Source organism: Bombina bombina, chromosome 3 (genome assembly GCF_027579735.1).
Source record: "Bombina bombina isolate aBomBom1 chromosome 3, aBomBom1.pri, whole genome shotgun sequence".
Taxonomy (NCBI): Eukaryota; Metazoa; Chordata; class Amphibia; order Anura; family Bombinatoridae; genus Bombina; species Bombina bombina.
In genome coordinates, this window is record NC_069501.1 from 1,196,537,020 (window position 1) to 1,196,564,082 (window position 27,063).

General features: G+C 34.0%; 1 protein-coding gene across 2 annotated transcripts in view; it reads left to right on the top strand.

Annotated features, from left to right (window-relative positions):
- The window catches only part of NOX4 (NADPH oxidase 4), a 719,402-nt gene that overhangs the window by 198,336 nt on the left and 494,003 nt on the right, over nucleotides 1–27,063 (top strand). For both annotated transcript variants that reach the window (XM_053708631.1, XM_053708630.1), the window contains exons 7-8: nucleotides 8,264–8,336; nucleotides 12,439–12,519. In XM_053708631.1, the coding sequence (XP_053564606.1) occupies nucleotides 8,264–8,336; nucleotides 12,439–12,519 (154 nt within the window). The remainder of the gene's footprint in view (nucleotides 1–8,263; nucleotides 8,337–12,438; nucleotides 12,520–27,063) is intronic.

Below are 27,063 nucleotides of genomic sequence, written 5' to 3' on the forward strand. Positions count from 1 at the left end.
ATCTTCGTCATTCGAGCAGTTTCTCTTTAGGCGAATGAATTCCCCTTTCGCTACTGCAGCTGCTGTGTGTCTAGGATGACAGCTGCTGTAGTGTAATAGTTTATTACCACTGATGGGTTTCTTATATACTTTGGAGATTACTTTTTCGCCAATTACCCCTTTTAGGGTGAGATCAAGATAGTTGGTTACTGTGGAATTACATTCAAAAGTAAAACTCATGCCCACATCATTGTCATTGAGAGTTTCTATGAATGTTGAGATGTCTGAAGGATCCCCCTTCCATACAAAAAGGAGATCGTCAATGTATCTGCCATACATGGCGATACTATCTTTATAGATATTTCTATCTCCAAAGATGTGGAAAAATTCCCACCAACCTAAAAATAGGTTGGCATACGAGGGGGCAAACTTATGAATAAAAGAACATATTCTGCTATGTGAGAACATTAGAATGTGAAACATTAACATTTTCATGTTGGACTAGTATACTTGAGAATATGCGATCGAGTTTGCGCATGATAGGGTTTTTCCCCCCCACTATTTTGCTCTATTGACTCCTATGGGGGAATAGGTGAAAGAGCACGCAATATTCTAACTTCAGCTTTTTGCATGCATCAGGTTATCACTCGTGCAAAAACTGTTTACTTTCAATTTGTAATACGAGTGCTACCTGACGCCCTAAAAAAAGCTTACTTCTAGCAGAGTTAGCACGCGAGCAGGAGCAATACATAATGCTCCACTTGTAATCTGGCCCAAAATATATACATTTTGGATAGATAGAAAGATTGATAGATAGATAGATAGATAGATAGATATATGATATAGTTTAGATAGATAGATGATAGATAGATAGATAGATAGATAGATAGATAGATAGATAGATAGATAGATAGATAGATAGATATGAAATAAAATTAATCATTAGTAAAGTAAATTATTTAATTTAGAAATTGTTCTGTATGATAATCAAAGTTGACACCTACTGTATAAAATTATTTCCAAAATAGTGTATAGAGCGAGTTTACAGGAAAGAGATGGGACCTAACATCTAACATCCAGAGTGGGGTAGCTGGAGCTTTTAATCGGGGTGACAGAAAATAGAGAATATGTCCACAATCAACTCAGGAAAAAAAAATGGTGGGAAAAGTGATAAGGCGGGCGTGTGCAGAGCGCAGAAGAGAAGGGGGGATGTCAAACACCCCACAACAGAGCAAGAAACAAGTTACTAGCATTTAGTAAGGAAAAGTATAGAGAAAAGAACCCATGAAAAGTCAAGTGATGGAAAACTATATTAAAAAAATGACATTAAATAACAAAGAATGAAAGAACATAAAGTGAATGATAAAAAAGAGAACAAATAAAATAAATTAATGAAAAATAATGAGGAGTGAATAAAAAGAAAAGTGTAAAATATAAATGATAATATGTGAATAACTTCTGCACAATACACTTATCTTTCCTTGTGAGCAGAAAAAGGATCATTAACCTGGTACTGGACTATTTATGGTCACTTGGTCTCTTGTGATAAGTCCATCTACGTTCTGACTATCTACATTAGTTACTGTATTTCACATTTATTTCTGTTCTTTTTCATGTTGTACGTTACTATGCTTTTGTTTTTATAGTTGTGAGAGTAATAAAAGTATAACATTTAGTTAAAGCAAAATATGAGTCCCTGGTCTTATAATAAAATCTGATATTTGTTCTATGGAAGCAGTCAATGCTACAGAATTCAAATGAAATCAATTCTATCATTTAAAAGGATATAAAACAGTCTATTTCATTGTTGTAATAAAAAAAAACCCACTAAGCAGTGGGTTACATTTAATAGAAATCATTGCAATATGTAATATTCATTACTTTAAAACTATTTTACCTTTTATTTACTTTTGTAAACTTAATTTGTGTAGTGTCCATTACTTCCAGTTGCTGCCCTACAAGGGGACTGGGGTCTCTACATAGGCTGACCATACGTCCCGTTTTGAAAGGGACAATACCGTTATTTTATGTTTCTTGCCCCGTCCCGTCGTTTTTTTAACAATGTACATTTTGTCCCTTTTTTTAGTTTTTCCGATTGCGGACAGCGCCTGTCTAATTTTTTAGCACACACCGCACACACCACTACTAAAAAAATTTAAAGTCTCTCCGCTGGCAGTTTGTTTTTCACTGAAGAGTTGGGATTGGGTGGCCGTGCCCACATGATCCACACCATGTTTATGCTGCCCATGATCAAAATTAAGGGTGTGATAGAAAGTGACAGGTCAGTCGAGAGCTATCAGGCTGAGCTGAGGAGAGAGACTTTGAGATGAGTTCATGAGAGGGAAGATAGTTAGAACTAATAGCTAGCTGCCAAGGTCTTCTAGGAATAAGGAGTCGGATTAGATCTGTAATCGATCTAAAGATCATCTGCCATCAGCAATTCTGACCATCAGAGAGATAATTCAATAGATCAACTTCTGCAAGAGATGTGCACGGTAAGAGTCTGACCTGTGTGCCTGTCAATCAATTTAACATTAGAAAATTATGCTGCTGCAGTGCAACAGCATGCTAATTATGTTGTACAGTTATCATTATCAATTAAGTAACTATTTCAAAAAATTTCTCAGTTCTTCCATGTAACATTTTTGGGCAACACAGATAAAATCTACAACTATTAATCTAATAATCAATCCAGATATTCCAAACTCCTGTTCAGAGGCTAAACTTTTACCCTGCCTTTACCAAAAATCAGTTAATATTTTTGGGGAATTTACCTTGATAACATAGAGGATAATTTGGAAGCATTGAGTTAGCTAAAGGGCATATGATTAAAAAATATACACATTCCCAATTTAGATCATGGGGACATTGTGAAAACACTGGGGATTGGTATTTAGACGTTATGGTGAAAACTCACTTTTTTAAAAGCATGTTTGTGTTTGGCAAATGTAAAATTGTACGATAAATTTGAATACTTTATGATAGTGGAGATAGTGAGACTAATAACAGAAGAATAATTGTTGGCTCAATTGTTTATATTCATGTCATAAAAGTTAACTTTTGTTAAAATCATAATTTTTTCCTATGATCAAAGAATATTAACCCCGTCCCGTTTTTCACATCTCAATGTCCCTTTTTTGTCTCAAGGAAATATGGTCAGCCTATCTCTACAGGAAGGCATATCTAGCTTGATGTGATGCATTTTCTAGAGTAACATGAGCTTTTTTTATTATTAAATGAAAGATAAACAAAAATTCGATTTTGCCTATCCTTAGAAGAGAACAAAATGCTGATTTCCCTGAAGGCAGGGGTTACACTGAAAATTTGTAAGTGCTCATTTTGCAAGAAAATGTGATTTATTCGCTGTTTTTACACAATCTTTTTATTTTGTTTACTTTGATTTTGCATATTTGTTAGTATTAAAGGAGCACTGTTTAATATCCCTTTAATGGCCATTTCAAGACATCCACACATTTCTCTTTGTACCACTGACTAGTTGTGACTACACAGTCTTTTAAAATAAGAAATTAGCTTACTTACAATGGGTCTTCATGGATGCTGCAAATTTGAACATCCCGATTCCTTTTAAAAAGTCACTAAAAACAGTTACCTTTTTGGTTTTCTATTGACTTTGTTAACTCTGTTTACATTGAGACAATTCAGTGATGATATTTCAACCCATCAGAAATCAATCTCTAAGCAGCCTTTTGCATGATTTTACGTTTTCTATGTCAACAACCTTGACCTTTTGAAAACCAAATGCCTCCAATTTTAAGGGGTATATATTAGCTATCTGACCTTTTCTTTCAATGTTTCTTTCAAAGTTTTTGCATGTCTGTTTCCTGGTTTAATAAAACATTAAAATGTAGTTCAAATCTTTTCAACTAATAAAACTTGTGCACAATTTAAATATAGATTATGAGTGGAGCACTATTGATCTATCCCGCACACATGTTAGCTCTGCCAGAAGTAAGCCTTTTGCACGTGTCAGGAAGCATGCACATAACAAGTTGAAAATAAAAAGGTTTTGCACAAGCGCGGACCCAACGTGCAAAAAATGCCGAACTTTGAATATCACAAGCATGTTAATGTTTTCCCCCATAGACTTCAATGGAGCACAAAAAGTGGGGTGAAAAAACACTTTACAAGTCAAGCACACAGATTGTGTTTTTCCAAGTGCACTAAACCGACATGACATATAAATATTTTACATTCCAATGTTCTTCACGTTGCAGAATATGTTCGATTTATTCTTATATATATATATATATATTTATATATATCTATATCTATATATATATATATATATATGTAAACAGGTATGTATAAATATCTATTTAAAAATACTTAGAACATATTCCCCTACGTGAAGAACATTGGAATGTGATTTTTTTATAGTAAATACACAGTTAAACAATAATTTTTCATGTTTACAGCTACTTGAATGCAAAGGGCTCCAATGCACTTATAAATACAGAGCTCAAAATGGCGAGTGACAATTTAACAGTGGTGAGTGACAGTTAGTGAATGAATGTTGGGCTACCTGCTACAAATATTATCTAAAGGGATATTGTATATCCATGAAAGGGCAAGGATATGATATTTCTCTAGGGTTATAGGGACCCCAATAGTGCTTAGACGGTTACTTCTAAAAGGGTAAATAGGGACAGAGAAAGATTGGAGAGGAAAAGTGAGAGTGGAGAAAAAGATAGTGTTAAGAAAGAGTGGAGAAAAAAAAAGAAAGAGTGAAGCGATATGAGAGATTAATTGTGTAAAGAGAGATATGGGGGCCGATTTATTATAGTGCGAGCGGACATAATCCGCTGTAGCGCATTATGTTTGCTGCACATCGATAAATGCCGACAGCATATGCTGACGGTATTTATCATTGCACAAGCTTTCCTTGTGAAATGCTTGTGCAATGCCACCCCCTGCAGATTCGCGGCCAATCATCTGCTAGCAGGGGGTGTCAATTAACCCGATCATATCAGATCGGGCTGATTGCTGTCCGACGCCTCAGAGGTGGCGGACGAGTTAAGGCGCAACGGTCTTAAGACCGCTGCTTCTTAACTTCTGTTTCTGGCGAGTCTAACGGCTCGTGCGGAAACAGCTGCATAAGGCAGCATACGGGGCTTGATAAATCGGCCTCACACCCTGAGAGAGAAGGGAGGGGGTAAAAAGAGAGATTGAAGAGAGGAGGCAGTGGAGAAAGATAGATGAGAGATGATATTTATAAAACACATTTTCCAGGTCTGCTATGACCTCACGTTAATGTCAACACTCTCTGTTCAACTTCCTTTTTCTGTCCAGCTGTTGTCTTCCCCAGAACCCTAGTTTATGTTGCTTACTGCACTTATTTTTGTTAATTTATTGCTGTATGTAGCATTATTACATTTATGGTATAAAACATAAACAATTTTAAAAACTACTTCACAATAAGGTGTTTCACATTGGCTAAACATATGCACAGAGGGGGTGGGTTAGTGGGTGTGATATGGGTGGGTAGCTAGTGGGTGCGATCAAAAGTGAAGTAAAAAGTAAATATGTACACATATGTATTTATGTGTATATATGTCTGTAAATATATATATATGTGTGTGTAAATATATATCTATATATATATATATATATATATATACTGTATATATATATATATATATATATATATATATATATATATATACGTCTAAATATGTATATTTATCTCTATGGTAAAGACCTTTGCATGTTTTTTTTTCTAACTCCTGAGACCTCATATTTTTAATCATTAATATTATAGTGTAATTATTAGTGTAACTGTACTTTTAAATATAATTTTGATGTGTTTTGTGCAATCGTTTAATCGAGTGTAACAGTTAACCAGAGCTCTGATGTTGTGCTATCCCGATGTGCATTAATTTATATTGTGCTCAAGTGAATGTGTTTATTTTCAACCTGTAATAAGATCAGCGATAAACCTGTATTTGCTTGCACGCTAGTGTGCTTCTTGTAATCTAGCCTGTAGTTTTTAAGTATTTGAATGCATAAGCAATGTTTTTATTCAAAAAAATATGAAACTGTCACAGATTAATTTACATTATGGTTTAAGCAAAAAAATGTTTAAAGGGATACGAAATCCAAATATTTTCTATCACGATTCAGATAGGACATGCGATTTTAAACAACTTTGTATTTTTTCTCCTATTATCAATTTTTTTGTTCTCTTGCTATCACTAGATGTCCTACCATATAGTGCTCCAAATTCCTACCTAGGTATTCAACACAGAATTTCATGGTAACAAACAAAATTTGATAATAAAGTAAATTGGAAAGTTTTTTTTTTTTTAAATAGTATGTTCTGTCTGAATCAGAAAACACTATTTTTGGGTTTCATGTCCCTTTAATATTGTCATCCTCAATACTGAGTCAATTTGTTTTATTTTTATTTTAGAGGAAAATCTGGAAGTATTAAAGACTGTGGAATGCAGTTGGAAAAAAAAATCCTTATACTGTCCCTTGATGTTTCTTTGGATATCAGACAGTTTTAGGATGATAGCTAGTTGACTGCAGCATCACTTAAGCCAGGGGTGTCCAAACTTTGCTCTCCAGAGGTTTTGGAACTACATTTCCCATGATGCTCAGCTAGATAAAATGCTGGCTGAGCATCAACGGAAATGTAGTTCCAAAACCTCTGGAGAGCAAAGTTTGGACACCCCTGACTTAAGCTGTGCAGTGCTGTTTTGGTTCTTAAAGGGACATGAAACCCAACATTTTTCATTTATGATTTATGTAGAACATACAATTTTAAACAACTTTTCTGTTTACTTCCATTATCATATTTGTTTCATTGGTATCATTTGCAATACACTACTGGTTTCTAACTAAACACATGGGCGAGCCAATGAAAATCGGTGTATATGTATGCAGCCACCAATCAGCAGCTAGAACCTAGGTTATTTGCTGCTCATAAGCTTACCTAAGTATTTCTAATGCTCTCTTTAAATGTAATATTTGAATTATGCAATATTGGAAATAGAAACATTCAAATTGATATATTTGTATTATTATGTATCAATTTACTAAATTCCCTACGTCATGAACTATTGAACTTCTGAATAGTATTTGTTAAATCAAATGTTATATTTGAAATTTTGAATGTGGCTATTCGATCTAATTATGAACATTCGAAAATAAAAGTAACATTCGAAAACTGGAAATAACATTCGATTACCGAATTTTATTCTAAACAACATTCGATTGTCCAAAATGAATGTCCACAGGGCTATTCGTTCTACCAAACAAATTGCACTTCAGCACTTCCCACCTCCCAAACAGCATTTTAACCCTCCCCCTCCTAATGGTGTTTGCCATATTAGGCACCAGTTTAGGTACTAATTTTATTTTATTTATTTATTTTTCTGTAGTGTAGTGTTCCCCCCAACGCCCCCTCCCTGTGATCACCAAAATAGAGTCATCTCCATCCTAAATCTCTATTTTTCGGTATGGTAGCATCCCTACTCTCCGTCTCCTTTCCATACTTTTTTTTCGGTAGCATAGGGCCCCTCCTATTCCACCCACTCCTTCCCTCCCCCCTCTGCATCTGTGCTGCCCACCCGCCTCCCTACTTCCCTCCCACCGGCACTGAAGAACATTATTAAAGACAGTGACACAGACCCTATCACTGTCTGTCACAAAATGGCAATCTGAACTCATATAGTAATGGAACACCTATCGTGCTTTGTTACCATATGAGGACAGATTGCCTGCAGCTCAGAAACAGCAGTCTCAGCTGTCACTTTACAGCCGAGACTGCTGGAGCGTCCAGAAGCTGTTAGCACGCAAGTGAAAAATAGAAAAGTCTTTCTATAAAAGTCTTTTATCTGAAGCCCTGACGTTTGCACTCCTGGGTCTTTTGCTTTTGTGCTAACATTTTACTTTCAACTTGTAATACCAGTGCTAATCTGACCAAGCAAATGTTTTACCTTGAACGCAGTTAGTGCTCCAGCGCAAAATTAAAAAAATTAGCACATCACTTGTAATCTAGGCAGATGTGTTTCATGAAGGTTTTAACTGGATTTCTTATCAGTTCTTTATTGATTGTTTTACTTATGTCCATTTTATAACCATCACACAATAAACTATCGTTAAGAACATATTTTAAAATCTTTGAAAATCAAGAAAAAAGTGTAAGACAGACAAAAAAATAATATTAATAATAGTATGAAAATATTTTATTTAAATGTTTAATATATACACAAATTGTAATCCTTTGGTTAATGCTTATTTTTTTTTTCTTTCTTTTCAGTTCCTGGTTTGACTGGTGTCCTTATGGTAATAATTTTATTTCTGATGTGCACAGCTTCTACATCTTCCATCAGGTAATAAAAGAATATGTATTCTGTAACCATTAAGAAGGAGGTCTTGACATAACATATACGTATGTAGGTATCCTTTTTTGGTCTATACGGACAAGGACTAGTGCTCACAGCACCATGGTACCTGAGTATCTTAACTCTTTCTTGGGTAATGTATCTATATAAGAGGAATCAATAAATTATGTTGAAATATAAATAACTAGCAATCAATATCTGGGGTGCATCTAGCGATGGGCGAATGTTTTGCTACAATCGAAAAATGAAATTAATTTTAACATATTTGTTTGTTTCGAATTTTGAATATTTGTACAACATTCTACCATTAATTTAATGTAATAGTATTTCTAATGCTATCTATAAGTGTAATATTCGAATTATGCAATATTTGAAATAGAAAAATTTTAATCAATATATTTGTATCTATCATGTATCATTTTACTAAATTCCCTACCACATGAACTATTTAACTTCTGAATATTATTTGTTAAATTTAATTTCACATTTGAAATTTGGAATGTGGTTATTCAATCCAACGATGAACATTCAAAAATGAAAGTAACATTCGGAAATAACATTAGTTTAACGAATTTTAAGGGTTTTTTGTCCTTATCGAAATTAGTTTGTCTAAAACAAATGATCCATAGAAAACAAAAACCTCAAAAGAGAGGAAAGGTATACTGTTGCGCTGTATAAATACAGCTGAATTAGCAATTAGTGACAGAATATAAAAGCAATAAACATTTAATCTTAAATGTACATAGAATTTGCAACAATGTTAAAAGCTCAGTATAGCATCAAATAAAACCAAAACCAAAAACAATGTTATTAATACAACAAAAAAGATCTAGCATACAATTTTAAAATAATAAAAAGTCTATATTGTGAAATGAAGTTAAGTCTTGGCCTTGGGTTGATGAACAGACTATGGATGCCGAGCAGGGACAAAAACAAAAGCAACAAGAGCAACGGGTTTTATCCCTTACCAGCCTTTTTCAAGCTCTAAATGTTTAGAGCTTGTAAAAGGCCGGTAACGGTTGAAACGCGTTGCTCTTGTTGCTTTTGTCCCTGCTTAGCATCTGTGGTCCCAAGCTGAAGTGAACGCTACCAACCGCAGAGCATTTCAAACATTGGAATACCGCCAAAGGAACGTCTGTATATGATAAACACAGCACAACGGACACCACGGACAAGTCAAGTCATAAAAGGGACTACTATTGTGGGACAGATTTGAACCTTTTTCCAGTGTTAGTAAAACATAACACCTTAATCTTTGGTTCGCCTCTGTCATTTGATTTGGAATTTCCTTTTATTCCAGCTCCTTTTAACTATTTCAAGTCTGTTCATCAACCCATGTTTTGTCTACTGAGACTTAACTTCATTACACAATATGGAATTTTTATAATTTTAAAATTGTATGCAAGATCTTTTTTGTTGTATTAATAACATAGTTTTTGTTTTTTGCTTTTATTTGATGCTACCCTGAGCTTTTAACATTTATGCAAATTTTATGTACATTTAAGATTAAATGTTTATTGCTTTTATATTCTGTCACTAATTGCTAATTTAGCTGTATTTATACAGCGCAACACTGGACTTTACCAGTGTGTTTAACCCCATGTGTGTGGGGGGGGGGGGGGGGATATTAAACCCATAGTTATCTAGGGTTGCTTTAGAATGTCTCTTTAACTTATCTGCAAACTGCTGGAAGTGTCATTCTAGTGAGCCTACATCAATTTGTTATTTTGGAAACTGGAACTCGGTTAAAAAAGTTATGACATTAAAGGGAGAGTCAACACCAAAATATTTTTGTTTAAAAAGATAGACAGTGCCTTTACTACCCATTCCCCAGCTTTGCACAACCAACATTGTTATATTAATATACTTTATAAAATGTAAACCTCTAAATTTCTGCCTGTTTCTAAGTCGCTACAGACAGCCTCTTAATCACGTGCTTTTTTTTAGCTTTTAACAACAGGAGACTGCTTGTTCATGTGGACCATATAGATAACATTGTGCTCACACCCGTGGGTTGTGGATGACACCGCACTAACTGGATAAAATGCAAGTCAATAGATAATAAATAGCCATGTAATCAGGGGGTTGTCAAAAGAGGCTTAGATACACGTTAATTACAGAGGTTAAATGTATATTAAAATAACCACGTTGGTGGTGCAAAACTGGGGAATGGGTAATAAAGGGATTATCTATCTTTTTAAACAATAACATTTTTGGAGTTGACTGTCCCTTTTAACTGGTGATGTTCAACATAATTTCAGTGAGCTCTCTGTGGCTGAGCTTCTAGCAGTAAATAGTATGCCTGCATGACTGTCACTGTTGTAATTCCATACAATGCTAGGAGTTTGGCAAATAATGATAATATTACACAGAGCAAATAAACTATTTTATTAAGAATAACACCTGGTACATTATTATTATTATTATTATTATTATTATATTTACATGTTTATCAATATAATGTCAGCTTATCATTGAGAATATTTATAATCCGGAAAAAGCAAAGTGCCAGACTATAAATGGCGCTAATGATTGTCCATGGTAAATCACATTTACCAGAGAAGGGTTAGTGTGGCCGACATCGCTCTAGCACAACATATACTTCTTTCAATGGAGATCTTGAATGCACTAACTTGTGCTCATATTACAAGTTGAAAGTTATAGTTTGTGCTTAAGTGAAAACCGAAATTGCACTAGAACATTTAGCGTGACTTAAGACTTGAAGTAAAGTGTAAGGGTTAAATAAAAAGTTACACGAAATACATCAAAATCATACTAAAATAATGTATCACATTTATATATATATACACACACTTTTTAATAAAAAATACAATTGAAATATTGATAAAAAGATTTTAAAAGGGTTAGAAAGAAATATTGTACATAGGAAAGTGTTTGACTGGAAAGGGCTCCAATGTGTACATACATACACATACACACACACACACACACACATATGGGAAAAGAGAAATCGATTCACTTTAAAATCATAAATTTCAACAATCTGAAAAACAATCTATTTCAAAATTCACATGTCTAAATATGTGTATGTGTGTGTGTGTGTGTATACTTGTGTATTTATCTGTTTAGATGTGTAAATATGTATTTATTTATTTATAAAATATTTTACCAGGAAGGATACATTGAGATTTCTCTCGTTTTCAAGTATGTCCTGGGTATATATAATTTTATCCCTCCCGGGTCAAATACTTTGAAATATGCAATATCATTTTTATTCATTTTGAAATATGTTTTAATGTGTTTTGATTAGAAATACTTTAAATTCCTATCTTTTTTTATTTTAAAATATATATTACTATATGTCTGTATATAAATTATCCATCTATATCTGTATATATTCATATATATGTATAGATATATAGTTTACAAAAAAATAATTCATAACATTTTCTTCTTTGTGATCCCTTCTCAGTTAAATACCTTGAAATATGCAATATCATTTTTATTCATTTTGAAATATGTTTTAATGTGTTTTGATTATTGTTTTTATTTTAAAATAGATATTACTATATGTCTGCATATAAAATATCTATTTATATCTGTATAGATATATATTTTACAAAAAATAATTAATATACTGTAAATATAGTAATATCTATTTAAAAATAAAAACATTTTCCTCTCTGTGTAGAACATAGGAAATTAAAGTATTCCTAAAGCACCTTTGATTTTAGCACAGTTGATCTCACGCACTGTTGGTTTACCACGCAAGTGATAACTTATAGGCATTTCTTCAGTGTGCCTCTTAGAAGTGTATTGGTAGAAGGAATTTGCTTGGTTGTGATATGTGAAGTTCTGAAGTTAGCGCACTTGAGTCTTTCGCTCTTGTGCTAACTTTTTGCTTTCAATTTGCAATACGCATGCTAATGCTGCCATTTTTTTTACTATAAGCACAGCTAACACTCGAGTGAAAAAAATGTGCAGATTGTAATCTGGCCCCAAGTGTATTATAATTAAATTATGTGCTTTGAGAAAGCCCAGATTCAAGCCAAAAATATTTATTAACATTTGTAAATTAATTGAATGCATTTGCATTATCTGTGTAGTAATTAGGACATTTTCTTTCCAGGGCCACTAATTATGACATCTTTTTGCACACTCACAACCTTTTCTTTATCTTCTACATACTGCTGCTGATTCATGCTACTGGGTAAGTCTCAATAAATGCAGCTATATATCTTTATTGCTTCCTATACATTGTTTTTGTTTTATATTACCAAACCATTGGTCATGTTTATAACTGTACAAATAATTTTGTCATTATTATACTATATTATATATTTTGTAATTATTATTTTATGGGCTTGTGCATTTATTCTTTTTGCACAAACTAAATTTGTCAGTATCCATTTGTTTTCTTTAAATTACGTTTAGGAGTTAAATATTTACCTATAGTGCATTGGAGAGCCGCGCTAATCCTGACACTTCTGCACAGAGCCCTGGGCCGTGCTAGTTTTAGGTTTAGCATGGTGGATCCAAGACCCTGTGTTAAAGGATAAGATCCTTGGGATCCGCATCACTAAGCCTCCTATTATAGCAGCTCGGTGCTCTTTGAAGAAGGGTCAGGATAAGTGCGGCTCTCCAGAGGTAAGTATAACACTCTAGATGAACTTGTTCACTTGTAGCAAAGGAACATATACATTTGTTTAGCGAAAACAAATGTAAATGTTTTACGAATATTCAGTATTTGTTTAATTTAAAACTATAGGGGCAGCAGACAAATATTTAGAAAAACTAATTTTTTCAGAATATTCGTTCCAAAAGATTCAGAAAAACCAAATTTTTTGGTGCTGCACAACTTTATTATTTGGTAGATTTCTGGCTTTTTCTCTATTGTATGTAAAGATTTGTGTGTATCACTTCCCCACCATTATCCATTGCCTTAAAGTCTTCCATTTTTAGTTAGCTGCACAGTGCTTCTTAGACATTAACTATTCAGTGTTACTTTCATGTCACTGACTTGTGTTAAAGAATATGATATGTGTTAAAGAAAATGAAAGGGACATGATCATGAATTCAAGAACCAGAGGAAAAACCAAACAGGAACTCAGGCAAGGTCAGAAGCACTAACAGACTGGTAGAACCACAATGTCAGGGCAGGGAGTGGTCTGTGAGGCTGCCTTTTATAACATTGCTGATGAGGTAACTGCCTGCAGCTGGTAGGTAAGTGGAGCTTCAGAGCACAACTAGTGCAGGTAACAGCACAGAGAAACTCTCAGCCTGAGCCAGAGGTGCTTTGCTTGGGATAAACTAACAGGCAAATAAAGGAACTTTCAGCATTAAGTTTTTTTATACTTCATGACTGAAAGTCCCCTTTATTTAGAGCACTGGTAAATACAAGCTATTCAAAAACACTAGGAGCAATATTTATCATTTATGTTCTCCAATATTTGTGCATGCAAAATAATCCCTTTATCATTTAAAAATGCGCCCAAAAACCAGGCAAGCCTGACTCTCCTACTCATTTCATGTTCATCTAGGTGCACAGGTGCCCCAAAAAAGAGTTACATTTTATTGTTGCAGTTGTATTTTCTATATTCTACCTTATCAGTTACTTATTCATAATTTTATTGCGCCTTTGGAGAACACAAAGTTCTCCTACAAATATGTGCACTGGAGTTCTCCATACTGTGACGCACAACATTAAAAATAATTTCTCTTTCAGCTCTTGTACACATCTATCTCCATGAAGTACTTTTTGATTTTAGCAGAAATATCTATGGTAATCACAGTGGTAAAAAAGTATATTAACATAACAGTGTTGCCTATGCGGATGAGGGATGGGTAATAAAGGGATTAGCTATCTTTTAAAACAATGCAAATTTAAAATTAGACTGTCCCTTTGAAACAAATGCCATTCTGAAGATAGTGGAAGTTTACTGAAGGGGAGTTTACTTTAAATTGTCTTTTTACACATTAGTACACTAATATTGAAAAATATGTGCCCAAAAAAGGTGCAAAAAAAAAAGTACCAAATTACCTTTTTTTCTTTTATGTTTTTTAGCAAGAGTCTATGAGCTAGTGACGTATGGGATATACAATCCTACCAGGAGGGGCAAAGTTTCCCAAACCTCAAAATGCCTATAAATACACCTCCCACCACAACCACAACTCAGTTTTACAAACTTTGCCTCCTATGGAGGTGGTGAAGTAAGTTTGTGCTTGATTTTTATGTTTTCTTCTATGATAAGCGCTTCTAAGCATTCTGAAGCCCAATTCCTCTCAGAGTACAGTGTTTATCAGAGGAATGTGAAGAGAGTATCGCCTATTGATTTTTATGGTTTCTCTCACGGGAAATCTTTTCAAGGGTTCTCTGTTATTGGTCGTAGGGATTCACCTTTTCAGATTGACGATATATTCTTATACCATTACCTCTGCTGATAGTTTTCAGTACTGGTTTGGCTATCTGCTATATGTGGATTGGTGTCTTTCAGTAAGTATGTATCATTATTTAAGACACTCTCAGCTATGGTTGGTGCTTTATGTATTTTTATAAAGTTCTAAATATATGTGTTTACTTATATTTGCCATGAGTCAGGTCTATGTATATTTCCCTTTGCAGTTTAGCAGTTTCAGTATGGGAATCATGTTTTAGGAAATTATTTTTTCAATATTTTCTTACCTGGGGTTTAGTCTTTTTTTCCTAATTGACTGTTTCTCCTTAAAAATGTGCAGGCAAATCTATGCTTGTGAGGGCGCAAAATTTATTGCGTCATTCTCGGCGCGAGAATTTTTTTTCGCGTGAATGATGATGCAAGTTCATAATTTCCTGCGTCTTAGTTGACTCCAGGTTGTTTGGCGTGAAGTTGTGTCTGTTATGACGCGAGTTGGGTCATTTCCGGATGTTTTTGACGCCAAACAATTTTTATACTTCCTTTTGCGTTGTGCGTCATACTTGGTGCCAAAAAAATGTGGTTTTATTTTACCCCAATTCCTATATGCTCCTTGCCTTCTTTATGCTCAGAGGGCTATGCTACTTGTTTTTTTGCCTATTTTAGCATTTGCATTTTTTCCCATTCCTGAAACTGCTATATGAGGAAATAAGATATTTTTGTTTAAATGTTATTTTTTCTTTTACATATAACAAGATCTGTCAATCTGATCCTGTCTCAGAAGCTGCTGTAGGAACCTAGCTGCCTGAACACAGTTCTACCAAAACTAAGTGTATCTGTTGTAAGATAGCAGAGCTTGACGGCCCGTGTTTCTGGCGAGTCTTCAGACTCGCTAGAAACACAAGATATGGAGTCTAAAGACCGCTGCTCCATAACCCTGTCCGCCTGCTCTGATGAGGCGGACAGGAATCGCCGCAATTAAACACGATCGAATACGATCGGGTTGATTGACACCTCCCTGCTGGCGGCTGATTGGCCGCGAGTCAGCAGGGGGCGGCGTTGCACCAGCAGCTCTTGTGAGCTGCTGGTGCAATGCTAAATACAGAGAGCGTATTGCTCTCCGCATTCAGCGAGGTCTTGCGGACCTGATCCGCACTATCAGATCAGGTCCGCAAGACCTTTCTTAAATAGGCCTCTATATCTCCGCTGTAGTATGTAACGGTTGTCATGATAAGCTTTTGGATGCCAAAAATGTTAGAACTAGTAGAGTATCTTTTGTTCCTTCAACATCTAATGTACATGATACCCCTGTTGATATGAAATTTTTTATTCCTGATGCGATACAGAAGGCTATGTCTGCTATTCTGCCTTCTAATAAACGTAAAAGGTCTTTTAAAACTTCTCATGATACTGATAAATTTTGTAATGACCGACAACATTCTGATATATCCACTTCTGATGAGGATCTCTCTGACTCAGAAGATCCTGCTTCAGATATTGACATTGATAAATCAACTTATCTTTTTAAGATTGAGTATAATTGTTCTTTGTTGAAAGAAGTATTGGTTACTTTGGATATTGAGGAGTCTAGTCCTCTTAATAACAAATCCAGTAAATGTTTAAATTCTGTTTATAAACCTCCTGTGTTTACTCCTGAGGTTTTCCCTGTTCCTGATGCTATTTCTGATGTGATTGCTAAGGAATGGTCTAAGCCTGGTACTTCTTTTTTTCCTTCTTCTATGTTTAAAAGGTTGTACCCTTTGCCAGTGGCTAATTTAGATTTTTGGGAAAAAGTCCCTAAGGTTGATGGGGCTATTTCTACTCTTTCCAAGCGTACTACTATTCCTATGGAAGATAGTACTTATTTTAAGAATCCTTTAGATAGGAAAATTGAATCTTATCTAAGGAAAGCTTAATTACATTTTGGCTATATTCTCAGACCTGCCATTGCTATCACTGATGTTGCGGCTGCTTCGACTTTTTGGTTGGATAGCTTAGCACAACAGGAAAAAGATTCTGATTTGTCTAGCATTGTTCGTTTGCTTCAATATGCTAATCATATTGATCTGTGATGCTATTTTTGATATTATCAAGATTGATGTTAAAAATATGTCTTTGGCTACTTCCATTTGGCCTAGCGACAGCTCCAAGAATATTTTCGAAGGTTCTCGGTGCCCTTCTATCTGTAATCAGAGATCAGGGTATTGCGGTGTTTCCTTTATTTGGACGATATCTTGGTTAAAGCTTTTGATTCACAAGGCTGATTTGGAGGTGGGACAGTCTCCGCCTCAGAAAATTACTGCTCATTCTACTAGATCAGTCGCCACTTCTTGGGCTTTTAAGAATGAAGCTTCAGTTGATCAGATTTGCAAAGCAGCAACTTGGTCTTCTTTGCATACATTTACAAAATTTTACCATTTTGATGTATTTGCTTCTTCTGAAGCAGTCTTTGGTAGAAAAGTTCTTCAGGCAGCTGTCTCAGTTTGATTCTTCTGCTTATGATTTAAAGGGACAATGAACACAATTTTTTTCTTTTGTGATTCAGATAGAGCATGCAATTTTAATCAACTTTCTAATTTACTCCTATTAACAATTTTTCTTCGTTCTCTTGCTTTCTTTATTTGAAAAAGAAGGCATCTAAGCTATTTTTTTGGTTTAGGACCATGGAAAGCACTTGTTTATTGGTAGGTGAATTTACCCACCAATTGGCAATAACAACACAGTGTGTTCACCAAAAATGGGCCGGCATCTAAACTTACATTCTTGCATTTCAAATAAAGATACCAAGATAATGAAAATAATTTGATAATAGGAGTAAATTAGAAAGTTGCTTAAAATTGCATGCTCTATCTGAATCACGATAGAAAAAATTTGGGTTCAGTGTCCCTTTAAGTTTTTTTTTATAAATTTATGAGAAAGACTTATTTTTTTGTGTGGATTTAATTTTTTCAGCAGAAATAGTTGTTTTTATTTTATCTCTCCCTCTCTAGTGACTCTTCTGTGGACTTCCACATCTTGGGTATTTCTATCCCATACGTCACTAGCTCATGGACTCTTGCCAATTACATGAAAGAAAACATAATTTATGTAAGAACTTACCTCAGAAATTAATTTCTTTCATATTGGTAAGAGTCCATGAGGCCCACCCTTTTCCCTGGTTATGATTTTTGTATAAAAGCACAATTATATTTCCAGTTCCTCTTTTTGTATGCTTTTTTACTCCTTATTTTATCACCTTACTACTTGGCTATTCGTTAAACTGAGTTGTGGGTGTGGTGGGAGGTGTATTTATAGGCATTTTGAGGTTTGGGAAACTTTGCCCCTCCTGGTAGGAATGTATATCCCATATGTCACTAGCTCATGAACTCTTGCCAATATGAAATAAATGAATTTATCAGGTAAGTTCTTACATAAATTATGTTTTTTTTATTTATATGGGTGCTTCTATAGCTAACTAAACTTATTTCAACTATAAATTAAGCACATTTTATTCTTCGAGACAGGTGAGATTTATCATTAATTTGCCTCAGCTCGCCTTTGAAAAAGCGTGAAAAAATACTACAATTTGTATGATAAATTTGAGTGCACTGGTGCGCCTCCCCAAAGGCGAATGCATAGAAGAATAGAAAGGAGAATTCTCCAAGCTCTTGATAAATCTTGCTCTATGATTTGCAATACATTTTTGTTTTAAAAATATTAAGACTTGGCAAATATGTTAAAGTGATGGTAAACTCTCCCCTTTTTAAAATCAGATCTGGAATGTAAGCGCTATTTTAGATGGAGTTTAATTCATTAGCTGTAATGAAGATGCAGTATAACATGCTTTTTAGTATAGATATGAAATTCAAATACTGCATGCTCCTCTGCCCACTTCAAAAGTAAAATTTTCTGTGAGCTAACAGATTGAATTGTTGTCCAATCAGCACTCTCCCCATATGGCACTTTTGTTGTAGCTAGAGCATTGATTGGAGAGTAATTCAATCATTTAGCTGACAGGAAAATTGACATTTGAAGTGGGTGGTGTAACGTGGGGTATTTGAATTTCATATCTATATTAATAACTAAGTTATAGCGCATCTACATTGCACATGATGAATAAAACTCCCATCTAAAATAGCACTTACATTCCAGATCTGATTTTAAAAAGGGGAGAGTTTACCATCACTTTAAATGCAAATGCTAGTCTATATTTATGTAAAATAACTATTATCTTTCTGATTACACTACTGTCCTTTATTTCTGAAGGTACTATGTATACAAATATATTAAAATGATATAAAAGTACCTTTAGGTTGCATGCATGAGCTGTATTATGACGTAAATATTGTGTAAATTACATAATATATTGTTGTTTAGACCTTGTTCCACTCCATCTCCAACCAGACCCATTTTGCAGATACAAATATACAATTATTAAAAAATACAAACTATTCCGAAATCTAAACCTTTTCTGGTCCCAAGCAGTTTGGATAAAGTATTTTGTACTACCTTCTGCAATACTTTGTTTTGTAATCTAAATCATCTTTAATTCAGGCTTACAGGGCTTCTCTATATCCTGGAGTGAATTTACAACTAATATATAAATTATATTTAAAGAAATGACCTGGCACATATTTAAAGATTAAAGATGATGTTTTTTTAATTGTACATTAGTAGGAGTATCATCAACCTTTCATTGTTTCTTTACAATTTAGACTACAGTGAAAAGTGCTTTAGGGTCAAAGGCAATCAATGTCACACATGCTGCGCTTGTTAAAACATACACTGCTCAGAGGAGAGAATCCTGCAGGGATTAGAGCATTCAATTGAGAAGATGCTTTTATAAATTGTTGCAAACTATAATATCAATAGGTAGGAATCCTAATGATATCTAGAGGAAGTAATGCAGTCGCCCTGATCCCTGTAGTAATAGCAAGTCTAATAAATGGATTTTCGTGGATGTGTGTAATTTGTTTCTTTTGTACACCACATGGGTCAACATTCTCATAATGTACATTTGGTGTTCTGTTTACTTTGTATTTGGAAAGTTTGATTTAAAGGAATATTAAAGTATTTCATTATATATGAATAGTAAATATAATTCATTAAGCACTGCATTGTAAATATACAGTGTGAAGTATATGGTTTTAAACAGTTTAAAGGGACATTAAAGGGACTTGAATCTTAAATAGTTTCTTTAAATTTCAGATAGAGTATACGATTATAAAATAGTTTCAGGAAAACCAAATAAAGTTCTGAATCAAGGATATGTCTGTGTCCTCTGGATGAGTTTTTCAGCTTGTTAGCATTCCTCAGTGAGATCCCATAAAAAAGGAAACAGAAAATTGCAACATAGTGTGAATCTGTAATGGCACTTTGAGGAAGTAGTTGTTTTGTAACAAATGACTACTCACATTTGTTGGAGCTTTCCACTAAGCTCAAGGATATGCGCACTCCCACTTTATACTGATGGGAAAACAGTACACTAGGCAAAACTTGGATACAAATTTATTTTAAAATATATAAAAGCGTCACATAAGCCTTGATAACACCACAATGTAAGGGTACAAAAGCAGATATGCTGTAACAAATGCTTCAAATCGCCAAACTTGCAAAGAGGTAAATGGATCAGCAGGAGTGTGACCGCTGAAACCAAAACCTTTTTAGTAGCAAGACAATAGCGCTAAGCCCCCAGGTGTCCAGGCTAGTGTAGAGACGCAATAAAACTCAATATAGAACAGTTCAGTTCCGACGTACGTTTCGCTGGTATGCTTTGTCAAGGAATGTTAGTGCGCATGTCCAAGAGTCCTTTTAAACAATCCATTGATGAGTTTCTGCCAGGTTTGTGGTTACATCCTCCATTTTGGAAGTTGGCATTTAGGTAATTTGTCATTAAACAACTAGTATGTTTTTCAAATTCTTTCAGTTTTATACATTTTGTTGATATATGCATAGATGTTAAGATGGATAACCAGAATTGGTAAATTATGCATTATAATGTTATATCATTATACATATATGCAAAACTTCAAAAAGCATAATCACATTGTGCCTGCAATCAGTGTCTATACTGATGACAGATGACATATGTAGGTATTTGTTTTCTTTAACCCCTTAATGTGAAGGTATTAGTTATATTTTTTTTTTTTTTTTGTGATGTTACTGACTATATGTCCTACGGACCATAGTTAAACTACTAGCCTTATCATAAACCTAGTTGTGTCGCAATGTTTTTAAAAATAGATTTTATTTGTTAGCATGTAACATGTTTAAAAACATATATTGTACTTTTGTGTGTTTGCGCTGAAAAGTTATGATAGGATGTTGAGGTTACTGTTTCTAACTATGTGTTTAATTTTACATTTGGGGTTCCATATATTGAAAATAAGTTCGTGAAACATTCTAAAACTATTTAGCACTGATAATATGTGTGGACAACAAAAAAAAAAAAAAATTAAGAAAAATTAAAAAAAAAAAAAAAAAAATTAAAAAATCAGGATAGATCTGAACAGTGGGAAAGAGAAGAAAATAATTGGCAACAACCTAGAAATCCTTTTAAAAATCATAAAGAACAATATCCAAAAGAAACCACCACCCATAATAGATTTGGAGCTTTAGCAAGATATAACTCAGAAGAGGAGGAGGTTTTTATAGAGGCTGGAAAAAGAAAATACACAAGAACGGATTCAGAGCTGTTCAACAAAAGACGCAAAAACATGGACAGAACGGATTACTAAGTAATAAACACAATAATAAACAAATAAATAAAAAAGATAATGGTATTTTCAATCTGTCGAGTACCACACTATCAGAAGCCCAAACCTCTGTCTTAAACAAAGGGCTAAATTTTGCTCCCAGTTACAGAATGAATAAATTTGAAGCCTTTATAGGAATTCAGAAGTTTATTAGAAATCTATGCATAAAAAAGTTTTTTACTAACAATCCCATAATCAGTAACAGTTCTATAGAAATAAATAAATAAATATAAACATATAGAGGTACATAAAAAGTCCTCCTTTAATCCCACACAGTGCAAATCAGCACCTATGGAGACATTCTTAGAACTAGTACATAGGGATATTAAAAATATGAAAATTAATTATGGTTCCAATCTCACTAAACTAGAACAAACAGCCTTGGCAGATTTAAAAATGAATGATAAGATAGTCATAAAGCCCGCGGACAAGGGCGGAGGGACAGTTATCATGGATAAAACTAAATACAATGAGGAATGTCTTAGACAACTTAAAAACACTGAGGTATATATCGAACTTGATAGTAATCCAATAATAAAATTTAAAAAAAGACTTGAACTTCACTTGGAAAAAGGCTTAAAAACAGGCATTGTGAATAAAAAAGAATATCAATATATCTACAACCAATTTCCAAAAACTCCCACTTTTTATATACTGCCGAAAATACACAAGGATCCATCTAACCCCCCGGGTAGACCCATAGTGTCAGGGGTTAATTCCCTCACAAGCAACTTATCGGCATATATAGACCAATTTTTACAGACTTATGTCGTAAAGACAAAATCATATCTGAAAGATACCTTAAGTATCCTTAACCATTTAGAAAAACTCGAGTGGAATCCAAATTGGTGGTTGGTGACTAGTGATGTCACATCACTTTATACCATAATAGACAAAAATCTTGGCATAGCTTCAGTAAAAAACATCCTAGAAAAAGATGACTCTTTGGATAAAAAACAACTTGAGTTTATATTAGACAGCATAGCTATAATTCTAGAAACCAACTACTTTTGGTTCAACCACCAATACTATTTGCAAGTAGGAGGCACAGCGATGGGCACCAGATTTGCGCCCAGCTATGCCAATTTATATATGGCCAATTGGGAAAATCAATATATTTACAACTCTAGCTGGGCGCAATATCTGGTGTCTTATCATCGCTACATAGATGACCTTTTCTTCATATGGTCAGGAAGTGAGAACCAATTACTTGAATTCATGGAATATTTGAAAACAAATGAGTTCAAAGTAGCTCTAACTTGGAATTATAGTCAAACCAAGGTAGAATTTTTAGACCTTGAAATATACATTGAGAATGAAATGTTGAAGTCGAAAAACTTTTTTAAAAGCATAGACGTAAACAATTACATAAGCCTCGAAAGTTGTCATCAAAAACATTGGCTTAAAAATGTCCCCAAAGGTCAATTCGTTCGACTGAGACGTAATTGTAAAGAACAAGATATGTATAAGGTTCAATCTCAAATCCTAAAAAAACGTTTTTTAGAGAAAAATTATCCAGCTAATTTTCTAGATGAAAAAATAGAAGAAGTAACCAACATGGACAGGTCAGATTTATTAAAATATAAAATCAAAAATAAGAAATTCACTGATGATAAACTAGCAAATAGACTTATCTTCCAACATAGCACGCAGAGTGGAGAACTTAGGAACATCATACAAAAACACTGGGGAATTCTCACAAGAGATGCAGCATTAAATGAATTTTTAGGCGATGGACCTAACATAATTTTTAGAAAGGTTCCCAATCTTAAGTTTCAACTATCCCAATGTATTAAAGAAGTAGACAACAACAAAGTAAAAAATTGGTTGCTACCATCTGAAATGGGTTTTAGAAAGTGTCAATTCTGCAATGCTTGCAAATTTATGAAAAAAACTCCAAAATTCTGTAAAAAAAATTTTTCTGGAGATAATAAAAGGGAGTACAGTATAGATCAATTTATTACTTGCAATAGCAAAAACGTAATTTACATGTTACGATGCTCATGCAATTTAATCTATATAGGGCGTACCTCTAGACTTCTAAAAATCACTTTGATAAAAAGCACAATAGAAATGTAAAGGATTTGGAATTTCTGGGCATTAGGAAATTAGAACAGAATTGGAAGGGAGGAGACACACAGAATAGATTGGGACAATTGGAAATGAAGTGGATCCATATTATGGATAGCTTCATACCCAATGGTCTTAATAAAGATTTTGAAATCCATCACTTTTTGTGAAAGTTATTTATAAGTACAGCTACGAAGGCTATAAAATCTATATATGTCTTTTTTAATTTTTTTTTTTTTTTTTTTTTTAAATTAATTTTTTTAAATTTTTTTAATTTTTTTTTTTTAATTTTTCTTAATTTTTTTTTTTTTTTTTTTGTCCACACTTATATTATCAGTGCTAAATAGTTTTAGAATGTTTCACGAACTTATTTTCAATATATGGAACCCCAAATGTAAAATTAAACACATAGTTAGAAACAGTAACCTCAACATCCTATCATAACTTTTCAGCGCAAACACACAAAAGTACAATATATGTTTTTAAACATGTTACATGCTAACAAATAAAATCTATTTTTAAAAACATTGCGACACAACTAGGTTTATGATAAGGCTAGTAGTTTAACTATGGTCCGTAGGACATATAGTCAGTAACATCACAAAAAAAAAAAAAAAAAAAATATAACTAATACCTTCACATTAAGGGGTTAAAGAAAACAAATACCTACATATGTCATCTGTCATCAGTATAGACACTGATTGCAGGCACAATGTGATTATGCTTTTTGAAGTTTTGCATATATGTATAATGATATAACATTATAATGCATAATTTACCAATTCTGGTTATCCATCTTAACATCTATGCATATATCAACAAAATGTATAAAACTGAAAGAATTTGAAAAACATACTAGTTGTTTAATGACAAATGACCTAAATGCCAACTTCCAAAATGGAGGATGTAACCACAAACCTGGCAGAAACTCATCAATGGATTGTTTAAAAGGACTCTTGGACATGCGCACTAACATTCCTTGACAAAGCATACCAGCGAAACGTACGTCGGAACTGAACTGTTCTATATTGAGTTTTATTGCGTCTCTACACTAGCCAGGACACCTGGGGGCTTAGCGCTATTGTCTTGCTACTAAAAAGGTTTTGGTTTCAGCGGTCACACTCCTGCTGATCCATTTACCTCTTTGCAAGTTTGGCGATTTTAAGCATTTGTTACAGCATATCTGCTTTTGTACCCTTACATTGTGGTGTTATCAAGGCTTATGTGACGCTTTTATATATTTTAAAATAAATTTGTATCCAAGTTTTGCCTAGTGTACTGTTTTCCCATCAGTATAAAGTGGGAGTGCGCATATCCTTGAGCTTAGTGGAAAGCTCCAACAAATGTGAGTAGTCATTTGTTACAAAACAACTACTTCCTCAAAGTGCCATTACAGATTCACACTATGTTGCAATTTTCTGTTTCCTTTTTTATGGGATCTCACTGAGGAATGCTAACAAGCTGAAAAACTCATCCAGAGGACACAGACATATCCTTTATTCAGAACTTTATTTGGTTTTCCTTTTATGATTTTTGTTATCACATTTATTTCACATTTTTTTCTTTGTGATATTCGGTATATTTATTGTAATAAAATAGTTTCAGATTTACTTCTATGATCAAATTTGCTTCATTCTCATGTTATTCTTTGTTGAAGAGATATTTTGATAAGTGACATGCACATGTCTTCAGCACTACATGACAGGAAGTAGTGCTGCCACCTGGTGGCAGCACTACTTTAATTGTTGAAAAACTGCTGCAGACATATGCACACTCCTGAGCCTGCCTTCCTGCTTTTCAACAAAGTATAACAAGAAAACAAAGAAAATTTTATAATAGAAGTAAATTGGAAAGTTGTTAAAAATTGTATGTTCTATCATAACTATGAAAGAAAAAAAAATGGGTTTTATGTCCCTTTAAGCTGCTGAACACAATTTAATCAGAATGGTGACTACTGAACATGTTATTGGTTTTGCTCCTTTACAGAGCCCTTTTATTATTTTAACCTTTTACTTAGCCGGTTGGTGAAGCTTCGCAAATACGTGATGTTGCTGGCGTTTTCACAGCTTTATTGTGCACTTTAGTTTAGCACACAATACAGAGTGGGAGGTTTGCAATTTTTATACAACGTTTAAAACAAATATAAAAAGGCCACAAAAATAATATAGCGCTATGCAACCAGTGCTAAAATGTAAAGCTATATATAACACATGCTAACCTGAAGTGCGCAATGCAGCTGTTATAAAGCCGGTGTTCTGTTGATTTTTCCTACCTGTCCAATTTTCCTACTGCACATGCATAAACATGCGTAAAAATGTGTGGGATGCACTGACGTGTGTGCTCATGCACACATTGTCGGTAGCAAAATTTGATGGTGAGAAAAAATGACTCCTGCATTCCTCATCTTTTTTATCTAAACATGCAAACTGCACATGCGCTAGCAGCAGACATCATATTTGCAAACAGCTAGTCTGCTCTATCAGGGTTATTTTATAAGAGAATTGAGACGGTAGGAAAATCTGATGGTTGTGTGTAGAGCAGTTAATAATAAAGGTTACTTAAATTAACTATAGGGCCACTATTAATTGGAGTTGATTCATTTTTATAATATATAGAAATATGTTGGACGTTATAAGTAGTGATTTCAGGATATATGTAGTATCTTCATATAATTACACATATTAATGATAAATAGGTATTTTAGTGACCTATATAAAATCATAAGGTCTTCTCATTCATTTTACAAATGATTTTGTAGAGCAAATTGTTCCAAACAGATTTTGATTAAAATACACTAAAAATAACCCTGAGAGAGCGAGCTAGCTATTTGCAAATGTGATGTCGGCTGCGCGTGCATGACAAAAGAATGCAGAAGTAATTTTATCTCAATGTTGAATTTTGCTACAAAAAAATCGGCTTGATTACGATTGGCACGCTAACCGTTGCGCACGATCGATAAGTGTTTTTTTGCCGATGTTTGCCTGCGTCGGAGGTAGCGCGTCTATTACAAGTTATAAGGTGTCAAAGATATGAGGTCTCAGGTGTTAGAGAAAAAAAAGCATACAAAGGGCTTTAACATAGAGATACATACATATAAATGTCTCTTTCTCTCTCTCTTTCGCTCTCTCTCGCTCTCTCTTCCTTCCTCTCTCTCTTCCTATCTCTCTTCCTCTCTCTTGTTCTCTCTCATCTATATTATAATCGCGTTTGCAACACGTCCGTCAGGGTCGCAAGTTGCGCACGCATTCTCAATGGAATTCTTTCACCACCCGCAATAATATTTAAAAAAACCCTAACTGTCCGCAATAAGTAATAAAAAAATAAACGAACTGCCCGCAAGTATTAAGAAACCCCCCCCCCCAATAAAATGATTAACCCCTAAATCCACCAACCACATTGCAAACTACCTAATACATCTATTAACCCCTAATCCGCCAACCCCCCACAACGCATTAATCCTAATTTACCTATTAACTCGTAAAATATTTTTTTATTAAGTTTCAGTTAAAGGCCTACAAACAATATGGATAAAAAATACAATATATGCCTATACAATGA